Here is a 24,923-nt window from a genome sequence, read left to right as displayed (position 1 = left end):
AATAAAGAATGGGAAAGGCCCGGTATTCCTTTCGTCCCTCCCCCCATATTTAAAAAATTGTTTCCTATGGTCGACCCCAGAAAGGACTTATGGCAGTCAGTCCCCAAGGTCGAGGGAGCGGTTTCTACTTTAAACAAACGCACCACTATTCCCATAGAGGATAGTTGTGCTTTCAAAGATCCTATGGATAAAAAATTAGAAGGTTTGCTTAAAAAGATGTTTGTTCAGCAGGGTTACCTTCTACAACCCATTTCATGCATTGTCCCTGTCACTACTGCCGCATATTTCTGGTTTGATGAACTGCTTAAGGTGCTCGATAGTGACTCTCCTCCTTATGAGGAGATTATGGACAGAATCAATGCTCTCAAATTGGCTAATTCTTTCACTCTAGACGCCTCTTTGCAATTGGCTAAGTTAGCGGCTAAGAACTCTGGGTTTGCTATTGTGGCGCGCAGAGCGCTTTGGTTGAAATCTTGGTCGGCTGATGCGTCTTCCAAGAACAAGCTACTAAACATTCCTTTCAAGGGGAAAACGTTGTTTGGTCCTGACTTGAAAGAGATTATCTCTGATATCACTGGGGGTAAGGGCCACGCCCTTCCTCAGGATCGGCCTTTCAAGGCAAAAAATAGACCTAATTTTCGTCCCTTTCGTAAAAACGGACCAGCCCAAGGTGCTACGTCCTCTAAGCAAGAGGGTAATACTGCTCAGGCCAAGCCAGCTTGGAGACCAATGCAAGGCTGGAACAAGGGAAAGCAGGCCAAGAAACCTGCCACTGCTACCAAGACAGCATGAAATATTGGCCCCCGATCCGGGACCGGATCTGGTGGGGGGCAGACTCTCTCTCTTCGCTCAGGCTTGGGCAAGAGATGTTCTGGATCCTTGGGCGCTAGAAATAGTCTCCCAGGGTTATCTTCTGGAATTCAAGGGACTTCCCCCAAGGGGGAGGTTCCACAGGTCGCAGTTGTCTTCAGACCACATAAAAAGACAGGCGTTCTTACATTGTGTAGAAGACCTGTTAAAAATGGGAGTGATTCATCCTGTTCCATTAAGAGAACAAGGGATGGGGTTCTACTCCAATCTGTTCATAGTTCCCAAAAAAGAGGGAACGTTCAGACCAATCCTAGATCTCAAGATCTTAAACAAATTTCTCAAGGTCCCATCGTTCAAGATGGAAACCATTCGAACTATCCTTCCTTCCATCCAGGAAGGTCAATTCATGACCACGGTGGATTTAAAGGATGCGTATCTACATATTCCTATCCACAAGGAACATCATCGGTTCCTAAGGTTTGCATTTCTGGACAAACATTACCAGTTCGTGGCGCTTCCTTTCGGATTAGCCACTGCTCCAAGGATTTTCACAAAGGTACTAGGGTCCCTTCTAGCGGTGCTAAGACCAAGGGGCATTGCAGTAGTACCTTACCTGGACGACATTTTGATTCAAGCGTCGTCCCTTCCTCAAGCAAAGGCTCACACGGACATTGTCCTGGCCTTTCTCAGATCTCACGGCTGGAAAGTGAACGTGGAAAAGAGTTCTCTATCCCCGTCAACAAGGGTTCCCTTCTTGGGAACAATTATAGACTCCTTGCAAATGAGGATCTTTCTAACAGAAGCCAGAAAAACAAAGCTTCTGGACTCTTGTCGGATACTTCATTCCGTTCCTCTTCCTTCCATAGCTCAGTGCATGGAAGTGATCGGGTTGATGGTGGCGGCGATGGACATAGTTCCTTTTGCGCGCATTCATCTAAGACCATTACAACTGTGCATGCTCAGTCAGTGGAATGGGGACTATACAGACTTGTCTCCGAAGATACAAGTAAATCAGAGGACCAGAGACTCACTCCGTTGGTGGCTGTCCCTGGACAATCTGTCTCAAGGGATGATGTTCCACAGACCAGAGTGGGTCATTGTCACGACCGACGCCAGTCTGATAGGCTGGGGCGCGGTCTGGGGATCCCTGAAAGCTCAGGGTCTTTGGTCTCGGGAAGAATCTCTTCTACCGATAAATATTCTGGAACTGAGAGCGATATTCAATGCTCTCCAGGCCTGGCCCCAGCTTGCGAGGACCAGGTTCATACGGTTTCAATCAGACAACATGACGACTGTTGCGTACATCAACCATCAGGGGGGAACAAGGAGTTCCCTAGCGATGGAAGAAGTAACCAAAATTATTCTTTGGGCGGAGTCTCACTCCTGCCACCTGTCTGCTATCCACATCCCAGGAGTGGAAAATTGGGAAGCGGATTTTCTGAGTCGTCAGACATTGCATCCGGGGGAGTGGGAACTCCATCCGGAAATCTTTGCCCAAGTCACTCACCTGTGGGGCATTCCAGACATGGATCTGATGGCCTCTCGTCAGAACTTCAAAGTTCCTTGCTACGGGGCCAGATCCAGGGATCCCAAGGCGGCTCTAGTGGATGCACTAGTAGCACCTTGGACCTTCAATCTAGCTTATGTGTTCCCGCCATTTCCTCTCATTCCCAGGCTGATAGCCAGGATCAAGCAGGAGAGGGCGTCGGTGATCTTGATAGCTCCTGCGTGGCCACGCAGGACTTGGTATGCAGATCTGGTGAATATGTCATCGGCTCCACCTTGGAAGCTACCTTTGAGACGAGACCTTCTTGTTCAGGGTCCGTTCGAACATCCGAATCTGGTTTCACTCCAGCTGACTGCTTGGAGATTGAACGCTTGATTTTATCGAAGCGAGGATTCTCAGATTCTGTGATCGATACTCTTGTTCAGGCCAGAAAGCCTGTGACTAGAAAGATTTACCACAAAATTTGGAAAAAATATATCTGTTGGTGTGAATCTAAAGGATTCCCTTGGGACAAGGTTAAGATTCCTAGGATTCTATCCTTCCTTCAAGAAGGATTGGAAAAAGGATTATCTGCAAGTTCCCTGAAGGGACAGATTTCTGCCTTGTCGGTATTACTTCACAAAAAGCTGGCAGCTGTGCCAGATGTTCAAGCCTTTGTTCAGGCTCTGGTTAGAATCAAGCCTGTTTACAAACCTTTGACTCCTCCTTGGAGTCTCAATTTAGTTCTTTCAGTTCTTCAGGGGGTTCCGTTTGAACCCTTACATTCCGTTGATATTAAGTTATTATCTTGGAAAGTTTTGTTTTTAGTTGCGATTTCTTCTGCTAGAAGAGTCTCAGAATTATCTGCTCTGCAGTGTTCTCCTCCTTATCTGGTGTTCCATGCAGATAAGGTGGTTTTACGTACTAAACCTGGTTTTCTTCCAAAAGTTGTTTCTAACAAAAACATTAACCAGGAGATTATCGTACCTTCTCTGTGTCCAAAACCAGTTTCAAAGAAGGAACGTTTGTTGCACAATTTGGATGTTGTTCGCGCTCTAAAATTCTATTTAGATGCTACAAGGGATTTTAGACAAACATCTTCCTTGTTTGTTGTTTATTCAGGTAAAAGGAGAGGTCAAAAAGCAACTTCTACCTCTCTCTCTTTTTGGATTAAAAGCATCATCAGATTGGCTTACGAGACTGCCGGACGGCAGCCTCCCGAAAGAATCACAGCTCATTCCACTAGGGCTGTGGCTTCCACATGGGCCTTCAAGAACGAGGCTTCTGTTGATCAGATATGTAGGGCAGCGACTTGGTCTTCACTGCACACTTTTACCAAATTTTACAAGTTTGATACTTTTGCTTCTTCTGAGGCTATTTTTGGGAGAAAGGTTTTGCAAGCCGTGGTGCCTTCCATTTAGGTGACCTGATTTGCTCCCTCCCTTCATCCGTGTCCTAAAGCTTTGGTATTGGTTCCCACAAGTAAGGATGACGCCGTGGACCGGACACACCTATGTTGGAGAAAACAGAATTTATGTTTACCTGATAAATTTCTTTCTCCAACGGTGTGTCCGGTCCACGGCCCGCCCTGGTTTTTTTAATCAGGTCTGATATTTTATTTTCTTTAACTACAGTCACCACGGTACCATATGGTTTCTCCTATGCAAATATTCCTCCTTAACGTCGGTCGAATGACTGGGGTAGGCGGAGCCTAGGAGGGATCATGTGACCAGCTTTGCTGGGCTCTTTGCCATTTCCTGTTGGGGAAGAGAATATCCCACAAGTAAGGATGACGCCGTGGACCGGACACACCGTTGGAGAAAGAAATTTATCAGGTAAACATAAATTCTGTTTTTCTAGTCCACAGGGGTCTGGTCATAGGAGGTGGTGAGTGCCCCAGCCATTAGGGGTGTCAGGTGCTGTTTTTGTTTTTACTACTTTAGTCTATATTTATATATCCTCTATCCAGTTATGGAGGATTCTGATGCTGAGACTGTGTGCTAATTTCAGATTCAGTTACGGAGGATTCTGATACTGAGACTATTTTGATTTCAGATTCTGTGTCCGGTGACGAATCCGGATTGGCCTCTTTAACACATGTCAACCAGTTTTGTTCCGTATGCCATTTCAGAGCGCCTGGTTCCTCAGGCTCGGGGAATCAAGGGACTGCTGAGCCATCCGCCTCTGGGGGTCCTGTCCTCAGAGAGGCGAGTTCCCTACCAATTCATACTTCTACACATGCGGGTGACCCAGTTTCTGATTCCTCCATGCAGGGTGGCATGTTCCCCCCCCCCCCGGGGCGAGTCCAGACGTTTATTTGAGAATGTGCTCATACCCTATTGTCCCGCACGTTCCGCCTTGGGGAGGGCCTCTACAGTTCTCTGAGGGTGTAACTGTCCCTGAGTGTTGTGCCTTTCGTTACAGGATTGCACGCCTTTGCATATTGCTCAGACATGTTTTTTAGTTATTGAATGACCATATCGTTGCCAGATACGGGGATTTTCAGTCTGCTAATTCGAATGGTGCACCTCATTAGACATGTGGGGATAAAGTAATCTCCTGATTGTCATTTGTTTGCGATCTTTCCCAGTTTTGAAAGATGGGGCTCAGTTTGGCTGGTCCTGCGGGTAGGCCTGTGTCTTTTTGGGCGTTAACCTCCGGTTTGCCTTATATTTTATTTATATCCGATGGGATGTCTTTTATTTCCCTTTGGGAACCTTCTGGGATTGATACTCTTTATTACTTCTTCGGAAGTTGTTTTGGACATATTAGTCCTATGTTAAAAATGTCTGTTTTCAGTTTTTTCCCCTATGAGGAAGAATGTATGCAGCTTGCCGATTAGGACCCTAGGTGCAGGCTGGTCCTGTCGGGTTTGTTCGGTCTTGCGGCTGTTCAGACACGTGGCGCTGTTCTGCATGGCTGGTTCGGTAGAAGTGCAGAGTGCTCAGGTTATCATTTTATTTTCATGTTCAACTAAGCATTCGAGAGGACCTGTGGGTTTGTGAGGTGGGAAGGATTGTTTCAGTCCTTATAGCCTTCAGTCATAGAAGGCCGGGCAGGGGAGTTTTCCCGCTGCATCACTCTATCTGACATCTGATTTCATCAGAACTTAGTTTCCCTCCCCCATGTGGTGGAGGGTTGGAAGGCTTAATGCCCGTTACCGCAGTTAAGCGGTTTGGCCTTCATTTTTAGGCCTCTGGATTTGTCCTTTTGGGCTTGATCCAACAGCTTGTACAGGATAGCTGTCTAGCATGTGGATGGTTTGCAGTTTGAAACCAGTTGCAGCTCTTGACACCTTGCAGGTGTACGCGTAAGCTGTTTGTAGTGTATCTAGATGCAGCTCTTACTCTGTCTGAGTTATAAGAGACCTTTGGGTCTTCTTCCATTGTCTCCGGGTGAGTTGGCTCTCCTTTTAGGGATCTGTGTTTCCCGGTGATGGTTGTTCCCTGCTCAGGGTTTTTTTGGAGCTGGGTAGGCTTAGTGCCTTTCTCTTCCTTGTGTCCTCTGCTTGTGCAGAGGTGATAGAGAGACTAATCCTGCTAGTAGTTTTTTTTGTTGTTTTTTACCTCAAGGTATCCCTTGGTTGTCATGAGGCTCTGAGAAGTATCTTCGTACGACTTCTAGCCTTGCTCCTTGGAGCATTGGACTTTAGCTAGGGGTGGTTCCTTCCTTTGGTAGGGGCTTTTGAGTTCTTCTCGCTATCCGGATTCTCTGGATATGCATCCATACCCTTGTGTCTGGTTTGTCTAGGGTAAGGTTTGCGTGAACTATTAGGTGTCCGGACCTGTTTTTCTCCCTGAGACTTGAATATTCGCTTGGCCTTTTTCCTGACCAAGTCTTGGGTGGTTTTGGAATCTTGGATCTCAGGGCTGGTCGGGGTGTTCCACAGTAGTGGGAACTTGGGCTATGTCCTTGCTTCATCTACCTAACCTGGTCATGGTTGGCCAGGTTTTCTGAGTATTTTTTACTCTTTGCCACAGAGTAGCCCATGTCATCTGGTGGTTAGCCATGTGGCTTGAGCCTTAAAGGTGGTTGGTTCATACCCAGCTGCTGGCGTTGGATGTCCAATTTCTGGTGCTCCTTAGGGTTGCATTCCCCTGGTCAGCTTGCCAGTGTTCCTGTGGATTCCCTGCTCTGCAGGCGAATGGATTGGCTGTGCCTCTGCTTGGCAAGCTACTTGTAGGGGGTCCTTTTCTAGGACATCTGTGTTGAGAATTTCTCTTCCCATTAGCCGGTGACTTCGGGCCTTGAGGACAGTTGTTGCCTTTCCAGCATCATCCCTTTTCTTTGGGGGATATTATCCTCCCTATGGAGATTAAGTCCTTGTTTTGGCTTCTCCTGGATGGGAGGCGGAAAGGTGGGATTGGTTCCCCCAGGGTCTTGCTGGCTCCAAGCAGACTTGTTGGGACTTTATTTTGATAGATCCTTAGGTCCATGGCCTTGTTGTCTGTTTTCAGAGTCGGGTTGTACTTGTACTCTGTGGGGATGGCTGTGCTATCCTTACGCTTGTTCCTTTACCTGTTTAGGGATTCTTTTGTTCCCCTGTCTTGGATCCCTAAGGCTGTGTTGGTCCAGCTGGGTGTGGGTTTGCAGGTCAGGATGGCCAAGCAGTCTAAGGAGCTGCGTTCGGGTCGCAGTCTCCTCTGGATGTGTGAGCTTTGTTGAGTCTATCCTGTTAGCTTACTCTGCTAGGGTATAAATTTTCCTTTCAACTGGCTCCATTGATTTCAGAAGAGGGTTTACTCTTCCTTCGGGTTCTGAGGGTGTACTCTCCTTCTCTGGGGGCCTCGATTGAGGTTTTGCGTTCCCCTTTTTAGGGACCTGTGTGTAGGTCCGGCGACTTGGGTTGCCTGGAGCGTGCCCTCTGTCTGGGGGTTGCTTTTGCAGTCTGTTTCTTGCTTGACTGCTTCTTCCTTGCAAGTACCCTCTATCTCATCCTGTTATGGACTCTGTGTTCTCAAACTTGGGGTTTTTCACCTGGGTGTATTACACACTTTTTCATGGTTGAATGCTTTGGTATTCTATGGTCAGGCACTGGGAGGACTTTGCCTCTTCAGTTGCATTCCGTGCTTGCATGATGTTGCTGTCTCTGTGCCCGGGTTTCACTTGGTATAGGCATGGCCTCTCTTCCCTGTTTGGGCCCCTTTCCCTGTTTGGGTTCTTTTTTTTTTTTTGTATTAGGAGATCTTTCAGTTTCCTTGGTTCTCCTTTGCCTTGTTCCCTTTGGGGTTTCGGCTGGTGTCTCCTTCATTTGTGGAGATGAGCGGTGGTTGACCGTTTGTTGGGCGACTGTGTCTCCTGGAGGACTGTTGGCTTAGTCAAGTCAGTTTGCGGTCTCTAGTTTGGCTTCTGGACTAACTGCGAGTCAGTGTCATTGGGGCTTTTCCTCTTAAAATGTTCTCGGCTTCGGACGAAGTGTTTTTTTTTTTTTATTGGGTAGAGGTTCTGCAAGAAACTCCCTGGAGTGGGAACAAAGAGGCGCCAAAATAGGGTGATAACGTATAGACAAACTGACGTGACAGCAAACAGCAAAAGAACTACTCACAAGCAGAGCGGCACTATGGGTGCCAGATACAGCGGACCGGGACCTAATCGTCGCCCGGCAGAGAAACACTCAGCTCAATTCTCAGGGCGATCACGAGGGATCCTTCCACCAATCCAAAGAGGAAATGAATTGATTTTAGAAACCCAGAGATAATTTGTTGCAACCGGGAAATCTTAGTTTTACTTTGCTTCCTTTGAAGGTGGTTGAAGCATTTAGATGTGCATGATTTCTTCAGTGAAAGGGGCTTTTTATTCTATATTGAAGCCCGGTTCCCCTCAGAGTGCAGTGCTTGTCAGAGGGATATATTTGGGGTATCGTTTGTGATACAATAGTTTTGCCTCATGGGAAATCCTTCATAGACCTTCTGTAAATTTAGTCGTAGGGACTCGTCTTCTGCGTCCCTTTATATATATATATATATATATATATATATATATATATATATATATATATATATATATATATATATATATATATATATATATATATACACACAGCCCTGGTGCCCTCAGTATGGGCCGCCTATTGTACCCTTCCGTCTTGGCATTCAGTGTCCTCTATAGCTTGGGTATTGTTTTCCCAAAAGTAATGAATGCAGCTGTGGACTCTTTCCATTTAAGAAGAAAAACATAAATTATGCTTACCTCCACCCGTAATTTTATGTGTGGTGTCCTTATTCTTCTGGCACCTTTCACCCTGATATTTCTTCTATTGTTCCTTGTTCCTCGGCAGAATGACTGGGGGATGAGGGGAGTGGGAGGAGTATTTAAGCCTTTAGCTGGATTGTCTTTGCCTCCTCCTGGTGGTCAGGTTCTTATTTCCCAAAAGTAATGAACGCAGCTGTGGACTCTTTCCATCAGAAGAAAAGGGAATTATTAGGTAAGCATAAGTTATGTTTTTCATAATAGATTAGTTGGTCAATTTATTTTTTGATTAATCGGATTAAAGAAAAATATTTTATTTTTAGATAACTAATTGCTTAAAGGCAGAGTTACTGTGAGAGCAGAACATGAGGTAATCGTGAGCAGGGCTGAGAGGAGCTAGAACAGGGCTTCATACAGGGTGAGGAAGCAGCTGCAGAGGGGGGCACCACTAGAGCATACAGGAAGCCTAAATACTCTGTACAGATAGGATGAAGGGGGCATCCAGAATGTGTATATATAGGTTAAAGGGGCATCTAGGGCACAGTGGGGTCAATTTATCAAGCTGCTTCGAACAGGGGCGCACATACGCACCCCTGTCCGCTGCAGCTTGCTTCTGGCGGGCTGAATTCCACTGCCGGAATTAAGCATTGCAAACAAGCGCTATTTTGCTATTTTTATAATATAATTTCAGGATAAATTTCCTTTGGATTATAATGTATCTCAAATAGAAATCTTCAAAAAGAAGAATTTTATTTTTAAATAAAAAATCATTTTTTTTTAAAAACAATTTAAAAAAAAAAAAAAAAAAATCATTCATTTTTATCCACCCTGGTTGACCTGCATTTAGTGGGTGAAGTCCAGGATCATTCTACCTCTCTGCCCTAAATTCAGAGAGTAAAGCCTTCTGTTGTTGCTGCTCCTCACAGTGGCAGCTGAGTAGCAGTCAGATGAAGAGACACTTGGTCTTGGTCTTGTAGGTAGGGCTTAAAGGGACAGTCTAGTCCAAAATAAACTTTCATGATTCAGATAGAGAATGTAATTTTAAACAATTTTCCTATTTACTTTTCTCTTGTAAGGTGTATCCAGTCCACGGATTCATCCATTACTTGTGGGATATTCTCCTTCCCAACAGGAAGCTGCAAGAGGATCACCCACAGCAGAGCTGTCTATATAGCTCCTCCCCTAACTGCCACCTCCCAGTCATTCTCTTGCAGCTCTCGACAAGGGAAGTAGCTAGAGAGATGTGGTGCATTAATGTAGTTTATCTTCAGACGGTCCCTAAGGTGGAGGGAGCAGTTTCTACTCTAGCTAAGCGTACCACTATCCCTGTCAAGGACAGTTGTGCTTTTCTAGATCCAATGGATAAAAAATTAGAGGGTTACCTTAAGAAAATTTTTATTCAACAAGGTTTTATTCTCCAGCCTCTTGCATGCATTGCCCCAGTCACTGCTGCTGCGGCTTTCTGGTTTGAGTCCCTAGAGGAGGCTCTACAGATTGAAACCCCGTTGGAAGATGTTATTGACAAGCTTAGGGCCCTTAAGCTAGCCAATTCATTTGTTTCTGATGCCGTTGTTCATTTAACAAACCTAACGGCTAAAAATTCAGGTTTTGCTATTCAGGCGCGTAGGTCGCTATGGCTTAAATCCTGGTCAGCTGACGTGACTTCAAAGTCTAAACTTCTCAACATTCCCTTCAAAGGACAGACCCTATTCGGGCCTGGACTGAAGGAGATCATTTATGACATCACTGGAGGAAAAGGTCACGCCCTTCCTCAAGACAGGTCCAACAAATTAAGGACCAAACAGTCTAGTTTTCGGCCCTTTCGAAACTTCAAGAGTGGCGCAGCTTCAACTTCCTCTAGCACAAAACAAGAGGGAACTTTTGCCCAGTCTAAGCCGGTCTGGAGACCTAACCAGGCTTGGAACAAGGGGAAACAGGCCAAAAAGCCTGCTGATGCCTCTAAAACAGCATGAAGGAGCAGCCCCCAATCCGGAAACGGATCTAGTAGGGGGCAGACTCTCTCTCTTTGCCCAGGCTTGGGCAGGAGATGTCCAGGATCCCTGGGCATTGGAAATTGTGTCCAAGGGTTATCTTCTGGAATTCAAAACCTCTCCCCCAAAAGGGAGATTTCATCTCTCACTTTTATCTGCAAACCAGATAAAGAGAGAGGCATTCTTACATTGTGTTCAAGACCTTCTAATTATGGGAGTGATCCACCCAGTTCCGCAGGAGGAACAGGGTCAGGGCTTCTATTTAAATCTGTTTGTAGTTCCCAAGAAAGAGGGAACATTCAGACCAATCTTAGATCTCAAGATCTTAAACAAATTTCTCAGTTCCATCCTTCAAGATGGAGACTATTCGAACCATCCTTCCTATGATCCAGGAGGGTCAATATGACTACCGTAGACCTAAAGGATGCTTTTCTCCACATCCCGATACACAAAGATCATCATCGTTTTCTCAGGTTTGCCTTTCTGGACAGGCACTACCAGTTTGTGGCTCTTCCCTTCGGGTTGGCCACCGCACCAAGAATCTTTACAAAGGTTCTAGGGTCCCTTCTAGCGGTCCTAAGGCAGCGGGGTAAAGCAGTAGCCCCTTACTTAGACGACATTCTGATACAGGCGTCGACTTTTCAAGTTGCCAGGTCCCACACGGACATTGTTCTGGCATTTCTGAGGTCCCATGGGTGGAAGGTGAACGAAGAAAAGAGTTCTCTATCACCTCTAACAAAAGTTTCATTCCTAGGGATAGATTCGGTAGAAATGAAGATTTACCTAACGAAGGCCAGATTGTCAAAACTTCTAGACTCTTGCCGTGTTCTTTATTCCACTTCTCGTCCTTCAGTGGCTCAGTGTATGGAAGTATTTAATGATAGCGGCAATGGACATAGTACCGTTTGCCCGCCTACATCTCAGACCGCTGTAACTTTGCATGCTCAGTAAGTGGAATGGGGATTACACAGATTTGTCCCCTCTACTAAATCTGGATCAAGAAACCAGGGATTCTCTTCTCTGGTGGCTATCTCAGGTCCATCTGTCCAAGGGGATGAGCTTCCGCAGGCCAGATTGGACTATAGTAACGACAGATACCAGCCTTCTGGGCTGGGGTGCAGTCTGGAACTCCCTGAAGGCTCAGGGCTCGTGGACTCAGGAGGAGGCTCTCCTTCCAATAAACATTCTGGAATTAAGAGATATTCAATGCTCTTCAGGCTTGGCCTCAGCTAGCTGCGGTCAGGTTCATCAGATTTCAGTCATACAACATCATGACTGTAGCCTATATCAACCATCAAGGGGGAACAAGGAGCCCCCTGGCAATGTTGAAGGTTTCAAATATAATTCTATGGGCAGAGGTTCACTCTTGCCATCTTTCAGCTATCCATATCCCAGGAGTAGAGAACTGAGAGGCGGATTTTCTAAGTCGGCAGACTTTTCATCTGGGGGAATGGGAGCTCCATCCGGAGGTATTTGCCCAGCTGATTCAACTATGGGGCAAACCAGAACTGGATCTCATGGCGTCTCGTCAGAACGCCAAACTTCCTTGTTATGGGTCCAGGTCAAGGGATCCCCAGGCAGCGCTGGTAGATGCTCTAGCAGCTCCCTGGTCCTTCAGCCTGTCTTATGTGTTTCCACCGTTTCCTCTGCTCCCTCGGCTGATTGCCAAGATCAAGCAGGAGAGAGCTTCAGTGATTTTGATAGCGCCTGCGTGGCCACGCAGGACTTGGTACGCAGATCTGGTGGACATGTCATCCTTTCCACCATGGACTCTGCCGCTGAGGCAGGACCTTCTACTTCAAGGTCCCTTCAAACATCCAAATCTAATTTCTCTGCGTCTGACTGCTTGGAGATTGAACGCTTGATTTTATCAAAGCGTGGTTTTTCCGAGTCAGTCATTGATACCTTAATTCAGGCTCGAAAGCCTGTCACCAGGAAGATCTATCATAAGATATGGTGTAAATATCTTCATTGGTGTGAATCCAAGGGTTACTCATGGAGTAAAGTCAGGATTCCCAGGATATTGGAGAAGGGATTGTCAGCTAGTTCCTTAAAGGGACAGATTTCTGCTCTGTCTATTCTTTTACACAAGCGTCTGGCGGATGTTCCAGACGTTCAGGCGTTTTGTCAGGCTTTAGTTAGAATCAAGCCTATGTTTAAACCTGTTGCTCCGCCATGGAGTTTAAATTTAGTTCTTAAAGTTCTTCAAGGGGTTCCGTTTGAACCTCTGCATTCCATAGATATCAAGCTTTTATCTTGGAAAGTTCTGTTCTTGGTAGCTATCTCTTCGGCTCGAAGAGTTTCAGAGTTATCTGCCTTGCAGTGTGATTCCCCTTATCTGATCTTCCATGCAGATAAGATGTTGCGTACCAAACCTTTATTTCTTCCTAAGGTGGTATCTAATAAGAATATCAGTCAGGAGATTGTTGTTCCGTCACTGTGTCCTAATCCTTCTTCAAAGAAGGAACGTCTATTACACAATCTTGACATGGTTTGTGCTTTAAAGTTTTATTTACATGCTACTAAAGATTTTCGTCAAACATCTGCATTGTTTGTTGTCTACTCTGGACAGAGGAAAGGCCAAAAGGCTTCGGCAACTTCTCTTTCCTTTTGGTTAAGAAGTATAATCCGCTTAGCTTATGAGACTGCTGGCCAGCAGCCTCCTGTAAGAATTACAGCTCATTCCACTAGAGCAGTGGCTTCCACATGGGCTTTTTAAGTTAATGTGAAATCTCCTGGATATGAAGAGTAGTGTGTGTAGCCTAGGAACATTTAAGTGAACCAAGGGCTAAAAAGTGGTGTCAGGTGGACCTGTGTATGTCTGATAGTAGAAGCACAGTCATGTGTGTGTCTTTAGTATTGAGAGCTGATTTGTTGCCACACAGAGCTTTCCAGAAGGTGCAGAAACCGACAAAACTTTAAATCACGAAACAGTCTTTAAAATGTGAAATTAATTATAGATATATATTATATTTATGTTTTAACTTAGTATGAAGAGTTCGGTTTTTATGTACTTTAAGGAGATTACCATCAAAATCTTTGTTACATCGTTTCGTCACAAAGAGATGTTCACTTTCCATTGTACTTTTTGTAACCAATTTCTTTCTTATGACATGGAGAGTCCACAACGACATTCCAATTACTAGTGGGATTTTCTCTCCTGGCCAGCAGGAGGAGGCAAAGAGCACCCCAGCAGAGCTGTTAAGAGTAACTTCCCTTACCCATAACCCCCAGTCATTCTCTTTGCCTCTGTCAATGGAGGACGTGCAAAGTTGGTGTCTGAAGATATTTGATCCTTTTATGGGTATTTTTCCAAGCAAGCAAGGATTGGGGTTTAGCTGTTTCCACGTCAGTATCTTCAGTAAGAGCAGTGGTGGCTTTTAGCAGCTAGAAGGTGGTGAGGTAGTCATTGCTTTGTTTCTAACATTGTTGCTACCCTAGTTATAGAAAGCCAGAGTTGTTTACTTTCTCTTTCTTTTTCTACAGGTCTCTGATAGGAGTATGTGTCCTTTCACGCCTTGTAAGCTGTCTTCCTGTCCGACAGCTGGATTTGCAGGTAAGTGCTTTTCTCTTCTAGGTCTTAGAGACTTGCACTTGGAAAGATTATTTCTGCAATATTTATTTTGGGACATAATTAATCCTTTATGTAGGATTTATTTTGGAGGCAGTGTAAAGGCACTTAATGTATGTGAGGAGACTAAGGGGTTAATGTCTTCATTTACTGTTTATGAGACGGTACCTCTGTGGCTGAAGGATATCTTATTTGTTAGCCTAACGTTCTGAGATGTTTGACAATATGATTGTTATTGGGAAATTCGGATGTTTGGAGCTGACTGAGGTGTAGAGGCGCATTCTTTGTTTATCATTATTTGAGTATACTTAGCGCTTTTGCGCTCTGAGGAAATACATTCCTTTTTAAAGTGACAGTAGTCATTGTCAAGTTATTTTTCATTCCTTTAATTTTGGGTATTAATACAGCTATGAACACTGAACAGGAGTCTGTTTCTCTTAATAGATGTTTATTGTGTTTAGAGGCCGAAATTGTTTTACCTATGCAATTTTGTTCCTCATGTTTAGCTAGGACCCTAAAGCTTAAAGATAAATTACTGCCTTCTGAGCCTGTTGTCTCTCAGGATAATGCTGTTCAGGATATGCCACAGCTTTCTCCTCAAATGTTCCAAGCCTCAATGGCATCACATACAGTGCCCTGCGGTTTCACTCAGCTTCCTTAAGGCGTGTCTTTGCCGGTAGATTTTGCTGCACAGATATCTTCTGCTTTATCTGCTTTTCCCCATTGTGGGTAAGTGCAAGAGGAAAGCAAATAATTTTTCTGCTAGTAAGGTTTCTGTTCCAACTTCTTCTGCGATAGTTGACCCCCCATAAGTTGGATGAGGAGGATACCTCGGTAGCTTCTGAGGGTGAGATCTCAGATTCTGACAGTGTAAATCCTTTGACTGATTCTGAAGAAGTAAACTTCAGATTTAAGCTTGAACACCTTTGTTTACTTCTAAAGGAGGTATTGGCTACTTTGGACGACTCCGATCCTTCTGTCGCTGTCAACCCTAAAAAATCTAGAAGGCTTAATAAATACTATGATGTTCCTTCCTCTGTGGAAGTATTTCCTGTTCCAGACCGTGTGTGTCGGAGATCATATCACAATAATGGGATAAACCAGGGATTCCTTTTTCCCCATTTTTAAAAAATGTTTCCTGTCGCTGACTCCATTCAGGACTCATGGCGCACTGTGCCTAAGATGGAAGGAGCTATTTCTACTCTGGCCAAGAGAACTACGATTCCTATAGAGGATAGTTGTTCTTTTAAGGATCCCATGGATAAAAAGCTGGAGGCTTATTTGAAAAAAATGTATATTCATCAGGGATTACAATAGCTTCTTATTGGTGTGATGCTTTGTCTGAGCTGATTTTAGAGGGGATCCAAGATAGGATCAAGGCTCTCAAGCTGGCCAATTCATTTATCTCTGATGTCAACATGCAAATCATCAGACTGGGAGCCAAGATGTCTGGCTTCGCTGTTCTAGCTCGCAGGGCTCTGTGGCTAAAATCTTGGTCAACTGATGTTACCTCCAAGTCCAAACTCCTTTCTATACTGTACAAGGGTAAGACCCTTTTTGGTTCTGTCTGGCGGAGATAATTTCTACCTCAGGACAAGAAGAATAGATTTAAGGGGCGCCAAAATTCTAATTTTCGTTCCTTTTGTAACTTCAAAGGACAAAATTTGTCCTCCTTCCTCCTCCAAGCCGGAAAAAGTCCAAGTCCTCTTGGAGATCCAATCAGACTTGGAATAAGGGGAAGCAGTCAAAGAAGCCTTTATCTGAGGCAAAATCAGCATGAAGGGTCAGCCCCCCAGTCCGGTATTGGATCAAGTAGGGGCAGACTTTCCTTTTTTCGTCAAGCTTGGATACGTGATGTCCCAGATCCTTGAGCTGTGGACATAGTATCTCTGGGTTACAAAATAGGATTCAAGACTTGTCCTCCCAGGGGCAGATTCATCCTTTTAAGATTATCTGCAGACCAGGTAAAAAGAGAGGCCTTCTTAAGCTGCGTTCAGGATCTTTTCCTCCCTGGGAGTGATTGTTCCAGTTCCTGTAGGGGAATAGGGTCAAGGATTCTATTCAAATCTATTTGTGGTTCCCAAAAAGAGGGAACTTTTTGACCCATTTTAGACTTAAAATCTCTCAACAAGTTCCTCAGGGTTCCGTCCTTCAAGATGGAAACCATTCGTTCCATTCTTCCATTGGTCCAAGAGGGTCAGTTCATGACGACCATAGACCTGAAGGACACGTATCTTCATGTTCCCATTTATAGGGATCATCACCAGTTCCTGAGATTTGCTTTTCTAGACAAGCACTTTCAATGTGTTGCTCTTCTGTTTGGCCTTGCCACAGCTCCCAGAATATTTACAAAGGTTCTGGGGGCTCTTTTGGCAGTAGTCAGGTCTCAGGGAATTGCGGTGGACCCTTACCTTTTCGACATCTTGGTTCAAACGTCATCTTTTCAACAAGCAAACTCTCATACAGAGATCTTGTTGTCTTTTCTACGTTCCCACGGCTGGAAAGTAAATCTGGAGAAGTTTTCCCTTGTTCTAGCTACAAGGGTGTGCTTCTTAGGGACCATCATAGATTCTCTATCCATGAAGATTTTTGTGACGGAGGTCAGAAAATCCAAACTTCTCACTTCATGTCTCTCTCTCTCTCTTCAGTCTACTTTTCATCCATCAGTGGCTCGATGCATGGAGGTAATTAGTCTGATGGTTGCCTCCATAGACATCATTCCTTTTGCTCGGTTCCATCTGAGATCTCTGCAACTGTTCATGTTCAGTCAATGGAATGGAGACCATTCAGATCTATCTCAGATGATAGATCTGGATCCTCTAACAAGAGACTATCTTTCGTAGTGGATTTCTCAGGGAACTTTCTACCGGAGACCCTCCTGGGTGATTGTGACCACGGACGTCAGACTGTTAGGCTGGGGAGCAGTCTGGGGGACGTTAAAAGCTCAGGGCCTGTGGACTCGGGAGGAGTCCTCTCTTCCCATAAACATCTTAGGGTTGAGAGCAATCTTCAATGTCTTGATAGCTTGGCCTCAGTTGTCTTTAGCCCGGTTTATCAGATTCCAGTCGGACAACATCACCTCAGTGGCTTACATCAACTACCATGGAGGAACTCAGAGCTCCCTTGCTATGAAAGAGGTGACTCGCATTATACAGTGGGCAGAAGCTCACACTTGTCTCCTATCTGCCATCCACATTCCAGGAATGGACAACTGGGAGGTGGATTTTCTGAGCAGACAGACCTTTCATCCCGGGGGGTGGGATCTCCATCCGGAGGTGTTCACCAGGATAACCCTCAGGTTCCAGAGTTCGATTTGATGGTGTCTCGTCAGAACACAAAGCTTTCAAGGTACCGTTCAAGGTCAAGAGATCCTTAGGCCACCCTGATAGATGCTCTGGCGGTTCCTTGGGATTTCAGTCTAGCATACCTGTTTTCTCCTTTTGGTCTTTTTCCACGAGTCATTGTTCGTATCAAGCAGGAGAGAGCATATGTAATTCTAATAGCTCCTGCATGGCCTCACAGGATCTGGTTTGCGGATCTGGTAAGGATGTCATCCTTTCCACCTTGGATGTTACCTCTGAGGAAGGACCTTCTAACTCGGGGTCCTTTTTTTCATGCCCTCTTCAGAATCAGGCCTGTGTTTAAACCTGTTGCTCCTCCTTGGAGCTTGAACCTTGTGCTTAAAGTTTTGCAACAGGCTCAGTTTGAGCCAATGCATTCTGTAGATATTAAGTTGTTATCTTGGAAGGTTTTGTTCCTTATTGTTATTTCCTCTGCTCGCAGAGTTACTGAACTCTCGGCTCTACAGTGTGATTCCCCTTACCTTATTTTTCATGTGGATAAGGCGGTCCTTCGGACTAAATTGGGATTTCTCCCTAAGGTGGTGTTGGATCGAAACATTAATCAGGAAATTGTTGTTCCTCCTTTTTGTCATAATCCTTCCTCTTATAAGGAACGTCTTTTGCATGACTTGGATGTTGTGCGCACTCTAAAATTTTACTTACAAGCTACTAAAGATTTTCAGAAATCTTCTGCCCTATTTGTTGTTTTCTCTGGAAAGCGTAAGGGTTAGAAGGCCACTTCTACTATTCTGTCTCTCTGGTTGAGAAGTTTGATTTGTTTGGCTTATGAGACTGCTGGACAGCAGGCTCCTGAGAGAATTACGGCTCATTCCACTAGGGCTATCTCCTCTCCTTTTGTTTTTCAAAAATGAAGCTTCTGTGGAACAGATTTGCAAGGCGGCAACATGGTCCTCTCTGCATACTTTTTCGAAATTTGATACTTGTTCTCGGCTGAGGGTTCTTTTGGGAGAAAGGTTCTTCAAGCGGTGGTGCCTTCTGTTTAGGTCCTCCTGCCTTTTTCTCCCTCCTTGTTCATTCCGTGTCCCCTAGCTTGGGTATTGGTTCCCACTAGTAATTGGAATGACGTCGTGGACTCTCCATGTCATAGGAAAGAAAACAAAATGTATGCTTACCTGATAAATTTCTTTCTTTCCTCACATTGAGAGTCCACAACCCCACCCTTAATTAACAGTAAACAGAGTGTCCAGCACCAATAAGCTAAATCTGGTGCATGCTGCAGGGTCCTGTATTCACCCGAATATAATCAATGTATAAAACACAGCAGCACCACTTCTTCCCAGCAAAGTTATGTATTTAATAGGACATAACCAACAGAGTACAGCGATGCTTAATTAAGACAATATTTTTTGTTAAACCTCAGGCATCTCTACACCTTTGTGTTATCAGCTTTTTTCATTTCCCTTCGGCCGAATGACTGGGGGTTATGCGTAAGAGAAGTGACCCTTAACAGCTCTGCTGGGGTGCTCTTTGCCTCTTCCTGTTGGCCAGGAGAGAATATCCCACTAGTAATTGGAATGACGTTGTAGATCTAATTTGTCCGGAAAGAAAGAAAGAGAGAAATTTATCAGGTAAACATAAATTTTGTTTTTGCTTTGTTCTCTTGGTATTCTTAGTTGAAAGCTAAACCTAGGAAGGCTCTTATGATTTCTAAGCCCTTGAAAGCCGCCTCTTATCACATGCTTTTTCATTTGCTTTTCACAACAGGGGAGAGCTAGTTCATGTAAACCATATAGGTAACATTGTGATCACGCCTGTAAATTGTGGCAGACACTGCACTAATTGCCTAAAATGCAAGTCAATAGATAATAAATAAAAATTAATGTGATCAGGGGGCTGTCGGAAGATGCTTTAGATACAAGTTAATCACAGAGGTAAAAAGTGTATTAATATAACAGTGTTGGTTATGCAAAACTGGGGAATGGGTAATACAGGTACAGTATTATCTATCTTTTAAAACAAGAAAAATTCTGGTGTTGACTGTCCCTTTAACGCTCAATCTATTATTTTGGAACAAGGGAATGACCCTGAGCTTGTAAACCTGCACATTGCTAGAGCATGTATTTATTGATTCATCACATGGGAGCTAACTCCTATTAAACATAACTGCTTATGTGATACTCCTTAGGTGCTACCTTGAATGATGTACAAATACCTGCAAGTGAAAAATGTTAATTTACTTGAAGGGACATGAAACCCCAAAAAAATATTTCATGATTTAGACAGAGCTTACAATTTTGAACAACTTTCCAATTTACTTCTATTATTTAATTTGCTTCCCTCTTATGTTATCCTTTGCTGAAAGGTTTATCTAGGCAAGCTCAGGAGCAGCAGAGAACCTAGGTTCTAGCTGTTGATTGGTGGCTGCATATATATATATATATGGATTGTGATTGGCTTATCCATGTGTTCAGTTAGAAACCAGAAATGCCTTGCTGCTCCTTCAACAAATGATACCAAGAGAATGAAGCAAATTAGATAATAGAAGTAAATTTAGAAAGCTGTTTAAAATTGTATTCTCTATCTAAATCATGAAAGAAAAATGTTGGGTTTTATATCCCTTTAACTTCAATTGATTGTATTTTATTGCATTTATTTCATTATAAAATGTTACAAGTAAATTAAATACAATGAGGCACGTAGTGGTCTTAAATGAATCTCGCTTTTTTTTTTTTTAGCTAACAGAAGAAGAAATTGCAACTATCCTCAAATCCACATTAAAAGGTCTGGAATATCTCCATTTTATGAGAAAAATCCACAGAGATATTAAAGCTGGAAATATCCTCCTGAACACTGAAGGTCATGCAAAACTAGCAGATTTTGGAGTGGCAGGCCAACTAACGGTAAATACCACCTTAATACTTGTACATACAGATGTCTACATATTTACATGTTCCCTAAAGTATAGTTGTCCAACCTAAGGTCTAAGAATCACAGTATCCTGCTCCATTGCTAGTCTGGTGGCCATTATTTCCCCAAATGACATTACGGTCTTAACTGTAGAGGGGTTTAGCAGCACTTTCACAATATAGCTTTGCACCCCTAACACCTTTTGTGCTACAGTGTAGTGAAGCAATTGGCTGTGTTCATCCACTACCTTTCACCATTTGCATCACAGGGTGCTCAGCCAGGTGACTCATTGTAAGTTGTTAAACTGGAGAAGACTCCAAGTTGAATTCAGAGTAGAGTGTCTGTTCTCTACAGTTGTCTCACTCCTCTCCATCAGGATCACTCTCTCATACTCACTCTCATTCACTATGGCCAAAAGTATCCCCTTACTAATTGTTGAGTTCAGGTGTTTCAGCCACACCCATTGCTAGCAGGTGCATAAAATCCAGCACAAATGCATTTAATCTCTGTAGATAACTACTGGCAGTACAGTGGGTCATACTGAAGGGGCAGCGTAGTGCATAATATTTGCCTATTATCTGTTGCATCACTCACTTCAGAGTACCAAAGAGGGTTGCCACCACAGCCATGTTTCCTGGACACTTATGAGTTACACATGCTGCAGGATGTGCATGGAGGAACATGACTAGTGCTGTCCAGGATAACTATTTTTGTGCTGTCCAGGGGTGCAATTCATGTTCCTCCCTGCACACCCTGCAGCATGTGTAACTCATAAGTGTCCAGGAAAACATGGCTGAGGTGGCAACCCTAGTACCAAACCCTCTCTGGAAAACGTTAAAAGCGCTTTCACTAATATGTATTAAACGTTACCTTTAATTGCTTCACTGATTTAATAGACTTTTGCCATTATCTTGATTTTATGAGTAAATTTTTTTGCCCCCACTAGGATACAATGGCTAAGCGTAATACTGTGATAGGAACTCCTTTTTGGATGGCTCCTGAAGTTATACAAGAAATTGGATATAATTGTGTAGCAGATATCTGGTCATTGGGCATAACCTCTATAGAAATGGCAGAAGGAAAGCCTCCCTATGCAGATATTCATCCAATGAGGGTGAGACTTAAGTTCTATTCTATAATTACTTTTATATAGACATAAAACATGGTTTTATTCTAAAATGTTTCTGGAATCTTTGTATACTTCATAGTTTTTTTTCTATCTATATGATACTTAAATGTACTGGACTATTTGCGGAACAGAGTTTATACAGGTGAACAGTGTGCTTTATTATTGCAGGGCTGGATACATTACACTATGGCAACAATTATAGATGATTTTGGCATCATAAAAATATATTGGCACAGTGTACCGCTAAAGAGTTTACCCAGCCCCATATTAAAGGGAAATTAAACCCACATTTTTCTTTCATGATTCAGATAGATCATGCAATTTTATACAACTTTCTGTTTTACTCCTATTATCATTTTTTCTTTGTTCTCTTGGTATGCTTTGTTGAATGAGCAGCAATGCACTACTGTAAGCCAATGACAATCGGGGTGTGTGTGTGTGTGTGTGTGTGTGTATATATATATATATATATATATATATGCAGCCACCAATCAGCAGCTAGAACCTAGGTTATTTGCTGCTCCTAAGCTTTCCTAGATAAACCTTTCAGCAAAGGATAACAAGAGAAGTAAATTGGAAAGCTGATAAAATTGTATTCTCTATCTGAATCATGAGAGAACAATTTTGGGTTTCATGTCCCTTTTAAGGAAACATGTTTATCCATAAGTAAGTCAGTCATGCCACACCAAAACAAACAAATTTACATGCAGTAATGGTTTGGGCTAGAAAAGAAAAATATCTTATCTCCAATTTTTATTTATTTTTAAAACCATCTAAGCTTTAAATATGCATGATATTGAACATCCTTGTCCATTTAAATGGATATGAAACCCAATGTTTTCCTTTCATTTAGCCACCAATCAGCAAGCACTACCCAGATGCTGAAATATAAATGGGCTGGCTCCTAAGCTTACATTCCTGTTTTTCAAATAAAAATAGCAAGAGAACTAATTTTTTTTATAAAAAAAATTAGTAAATTAGAAAGTTGCTTAAAATTGCCTGCTCTATCTGAATCGTAAAAGAAAAAAAATTGGGTTTCATAACCTTTTAAGTGTGGGGTTAATTTTAGTGGCCAGAAACAGGTGAGAGTGAGAGATAATGAAAGGAGGTAAAAAAACTAATGAATTAACTAGAGGAAAGAAGATGACAGAGAAGTGAACATGAAAGTAGCCATGACTCAGATTTAGTGCATGAATAATTTCCAGGAACAAATAGATTCTGATGTTCTACAGTTAAGGAATTATACAAATGTGTAATTTTTTTCTAATTTTGTATTCATTTTTTTTAAAATGCATTAGCCCTTGGTAGAAAACTGAAGCAATAGCTCCTCGTGTTTTCCCTTGCAGTCATGTGTCTAAGAATTTCTTTTTGTTGCTGATTACTCCTACGAGGAGTTGTGGAATTGCAAACGTCACTCAGTATACAGGAATAACGTGGGAACTTTTCATTCCAGCTCCTGTGTTGTTCTTGAAGTAGTTAGAATGTATCATATGGAAAAAGATCTGCACTGTTGTTTTTCCATGGTTCATCCAAAACCTGCAACAGCCAGCGTCTTAGTAATTGGGTACAATAGATGTGTGTGTGGATATACTGTATGTATATATATTTCTTCTGTTAAGTGTGATCAGTCCACGGGTCATAATTACTTCTGGGATATTACTCCTCCCCAACAGGAAGTGCAAGAGGATTCACCCAGCAGAGCTGCATATAGCTCCTCCCCTCTACGTCACTCCCAGTCATTCTCTTGCACCCAACGACTAGATAGGATGTGTGAGAGGACTATGGTGATTATACTTAGTTTTATATCTTCAATCAAAAGTTTGTTATTTTAAAATAGCACCGGAGTGTGTTATTATCCCTCTGGCAGAGTTTGAAGAAGAATCTACCAGAGTTTTTGCTATGATTTTAGCCGGAGTAGTTAAGATCATATTGCTGTTTCTCGGCCATCTGAGGAGAGGTAAACTTCAGATCAGGGGACAGCGGGCAGATGAATCTGCATAGAGGTATGTAGCAGCTTTTATTTTCTGACAATGGAATTGATGAGAAAATCCTGCCATACCGATATAATGTCATGTATGTATACTTTACACTTCAGTATTCTGGGGAATGGTACTTCACTAGAATTACACTGTAAGAAGTACATAAAGCTGTTTAATATCTAGAAATTATGTTTAACGTTTTTGCTGGAATGTAAAATCGTTTTCATTTGCTGAGGTACTGAGTGAATAAATGTTTGGGCACTATTTTTCCACTTGGCAGTTGCTTGATCTAATTTCTGACAGTTTCTGTTCTCTCTCACTACTGTGTGTGAGGGGCCGTTTTTTGGCGCTTTTGCTACGCATCAAATATTTCAGTCAGCAGCTCATTGTATTTCCTGCATGATCCGGTTCATCTCTACAGAGCCCAGGGGTCTTCAAAACTTATTTTGAGGGAGGTAATTTCTCTCAGCAGAGCTGTGAGAATTATAGTTGACTGAGATTAAAAACATTTATTCTGTAATTTGTTTCCTGCTTTCAGAATTTGTTATCTTTGCTAATGGGATTAAACCTTTGCTAAAGTTGTGTTGTTTACAAGGATTGATATAACTGTTTCAATTTATTAATTTTCAACTGTCATAGATCTTCTGTGCTTCTTAAAGGCACAGTACGTTTTTAATATTATTCTAATTGAATTGTATTTCCAAGTTGCAAGTTTATTTGCTAGTGTGTTAAACATGTCTGATTCAGAGGATGATACCTGTGTCATTTGTTGCAATGCCAAAGTGGAGCCCAATAGAAATTTATGTACTAACTGTATTGATGCTACTTTAAATAAAAGTCAATCTGTACAAATTGAACAAATTTCACCAAACAACGAGGGGAGAGTTATGCCGACTAACTCGCCTCACGTGTCAGTACCTGCATCTCCCGCTCAGAGGGAGGTGCGTGATATTGTAGCGCCGAGTACATCTGGGCGGCCATTACAAATCACATTACAGGATATGGCTACTGTTATGACTGAAGTTTTGGCTAAATTACCAGAACTAAGAGGTAAGCGTGATCACTCTGGGGTGAGAACAGAGTGCACTGATAATATTAGGGCCATGTCAGACACTGCGTCACAGGTGGCAGAACATGAGGACGGAGAACTTCATTCTGTGGGTGACGGTTCTGATCCAAACAGACTGGATTCAGATATTTCAAATTTTAAATTTAAACTGGAAAACCTCCGTGTATTACTAGGGGAGGTGTTAGCGGCTCTGAATGATTGTAACACAGTTGCAATACCAGAGAAAATGTGTAGGTTGGATAAATATTTTGCGGTACCGACGAGTACTGAGGTTTTTCCTATACCTAAGAGACTTACTGAAATTGTTACTAAGGAGTGGGATAGACCCGGTGTGCCGTTCTCACCCCCTCCGATATTTAGAAAAATGTTTCCAATAGACGCCACCACAAGGGACTTATGGCAAACGGTCCCTAAGGTGGAGGGAGCAGTTTCTACTTTAGCTAAGCGTACCACTATCCCGGTGGAGGATAGCTGTGCTTTTTCAGATCCA

The 24,923-nt window shown here is 43.1% G+C and overlaps 1 protein-coding gene across 1 annotated transcript in view; it reads left to right on the top strand.

Moving 5' to 3' along the window:
* STK3 (serine/threonine kinase 3) overlaps nt 1-24,923 on the top strand; it is an 803,389-nt gene that overhangs the window by 148,782 nt on the left and 629,684 nt on the right. The window contains exons 5-6 of the mRNA XM_053715241.1: nt 20,085-20,249; nt 21,203-21,370. Of these exons, the coding sequence (XP_053571216.1) occupies nt 20,085-20,249; nt 21,203-21,370 (333 nt within the window). The remainder of the gene's footprint in view (nt 1-20,084; nt 20,250-21,202; nt 21,371-24,923) is intronic.

The sequence above is a fragment of the Bombina bombina genome, chromosome 5 (genome assembly GCF_027579735.1).
Source record: "Bombina bombina isolate aBomBom1 chromosome 5, aBomBom1.pri, whole genome shotgun sequence".
Lineage (NCBI taxonomy): Eukaryota > Metazoa > Chordata > Amphibia > Anura > Bombinatoridae > Bombina > Bombina bombina.
This window is presented reverse-complemented; position numbering and strand designations above follow the sequence as displayed.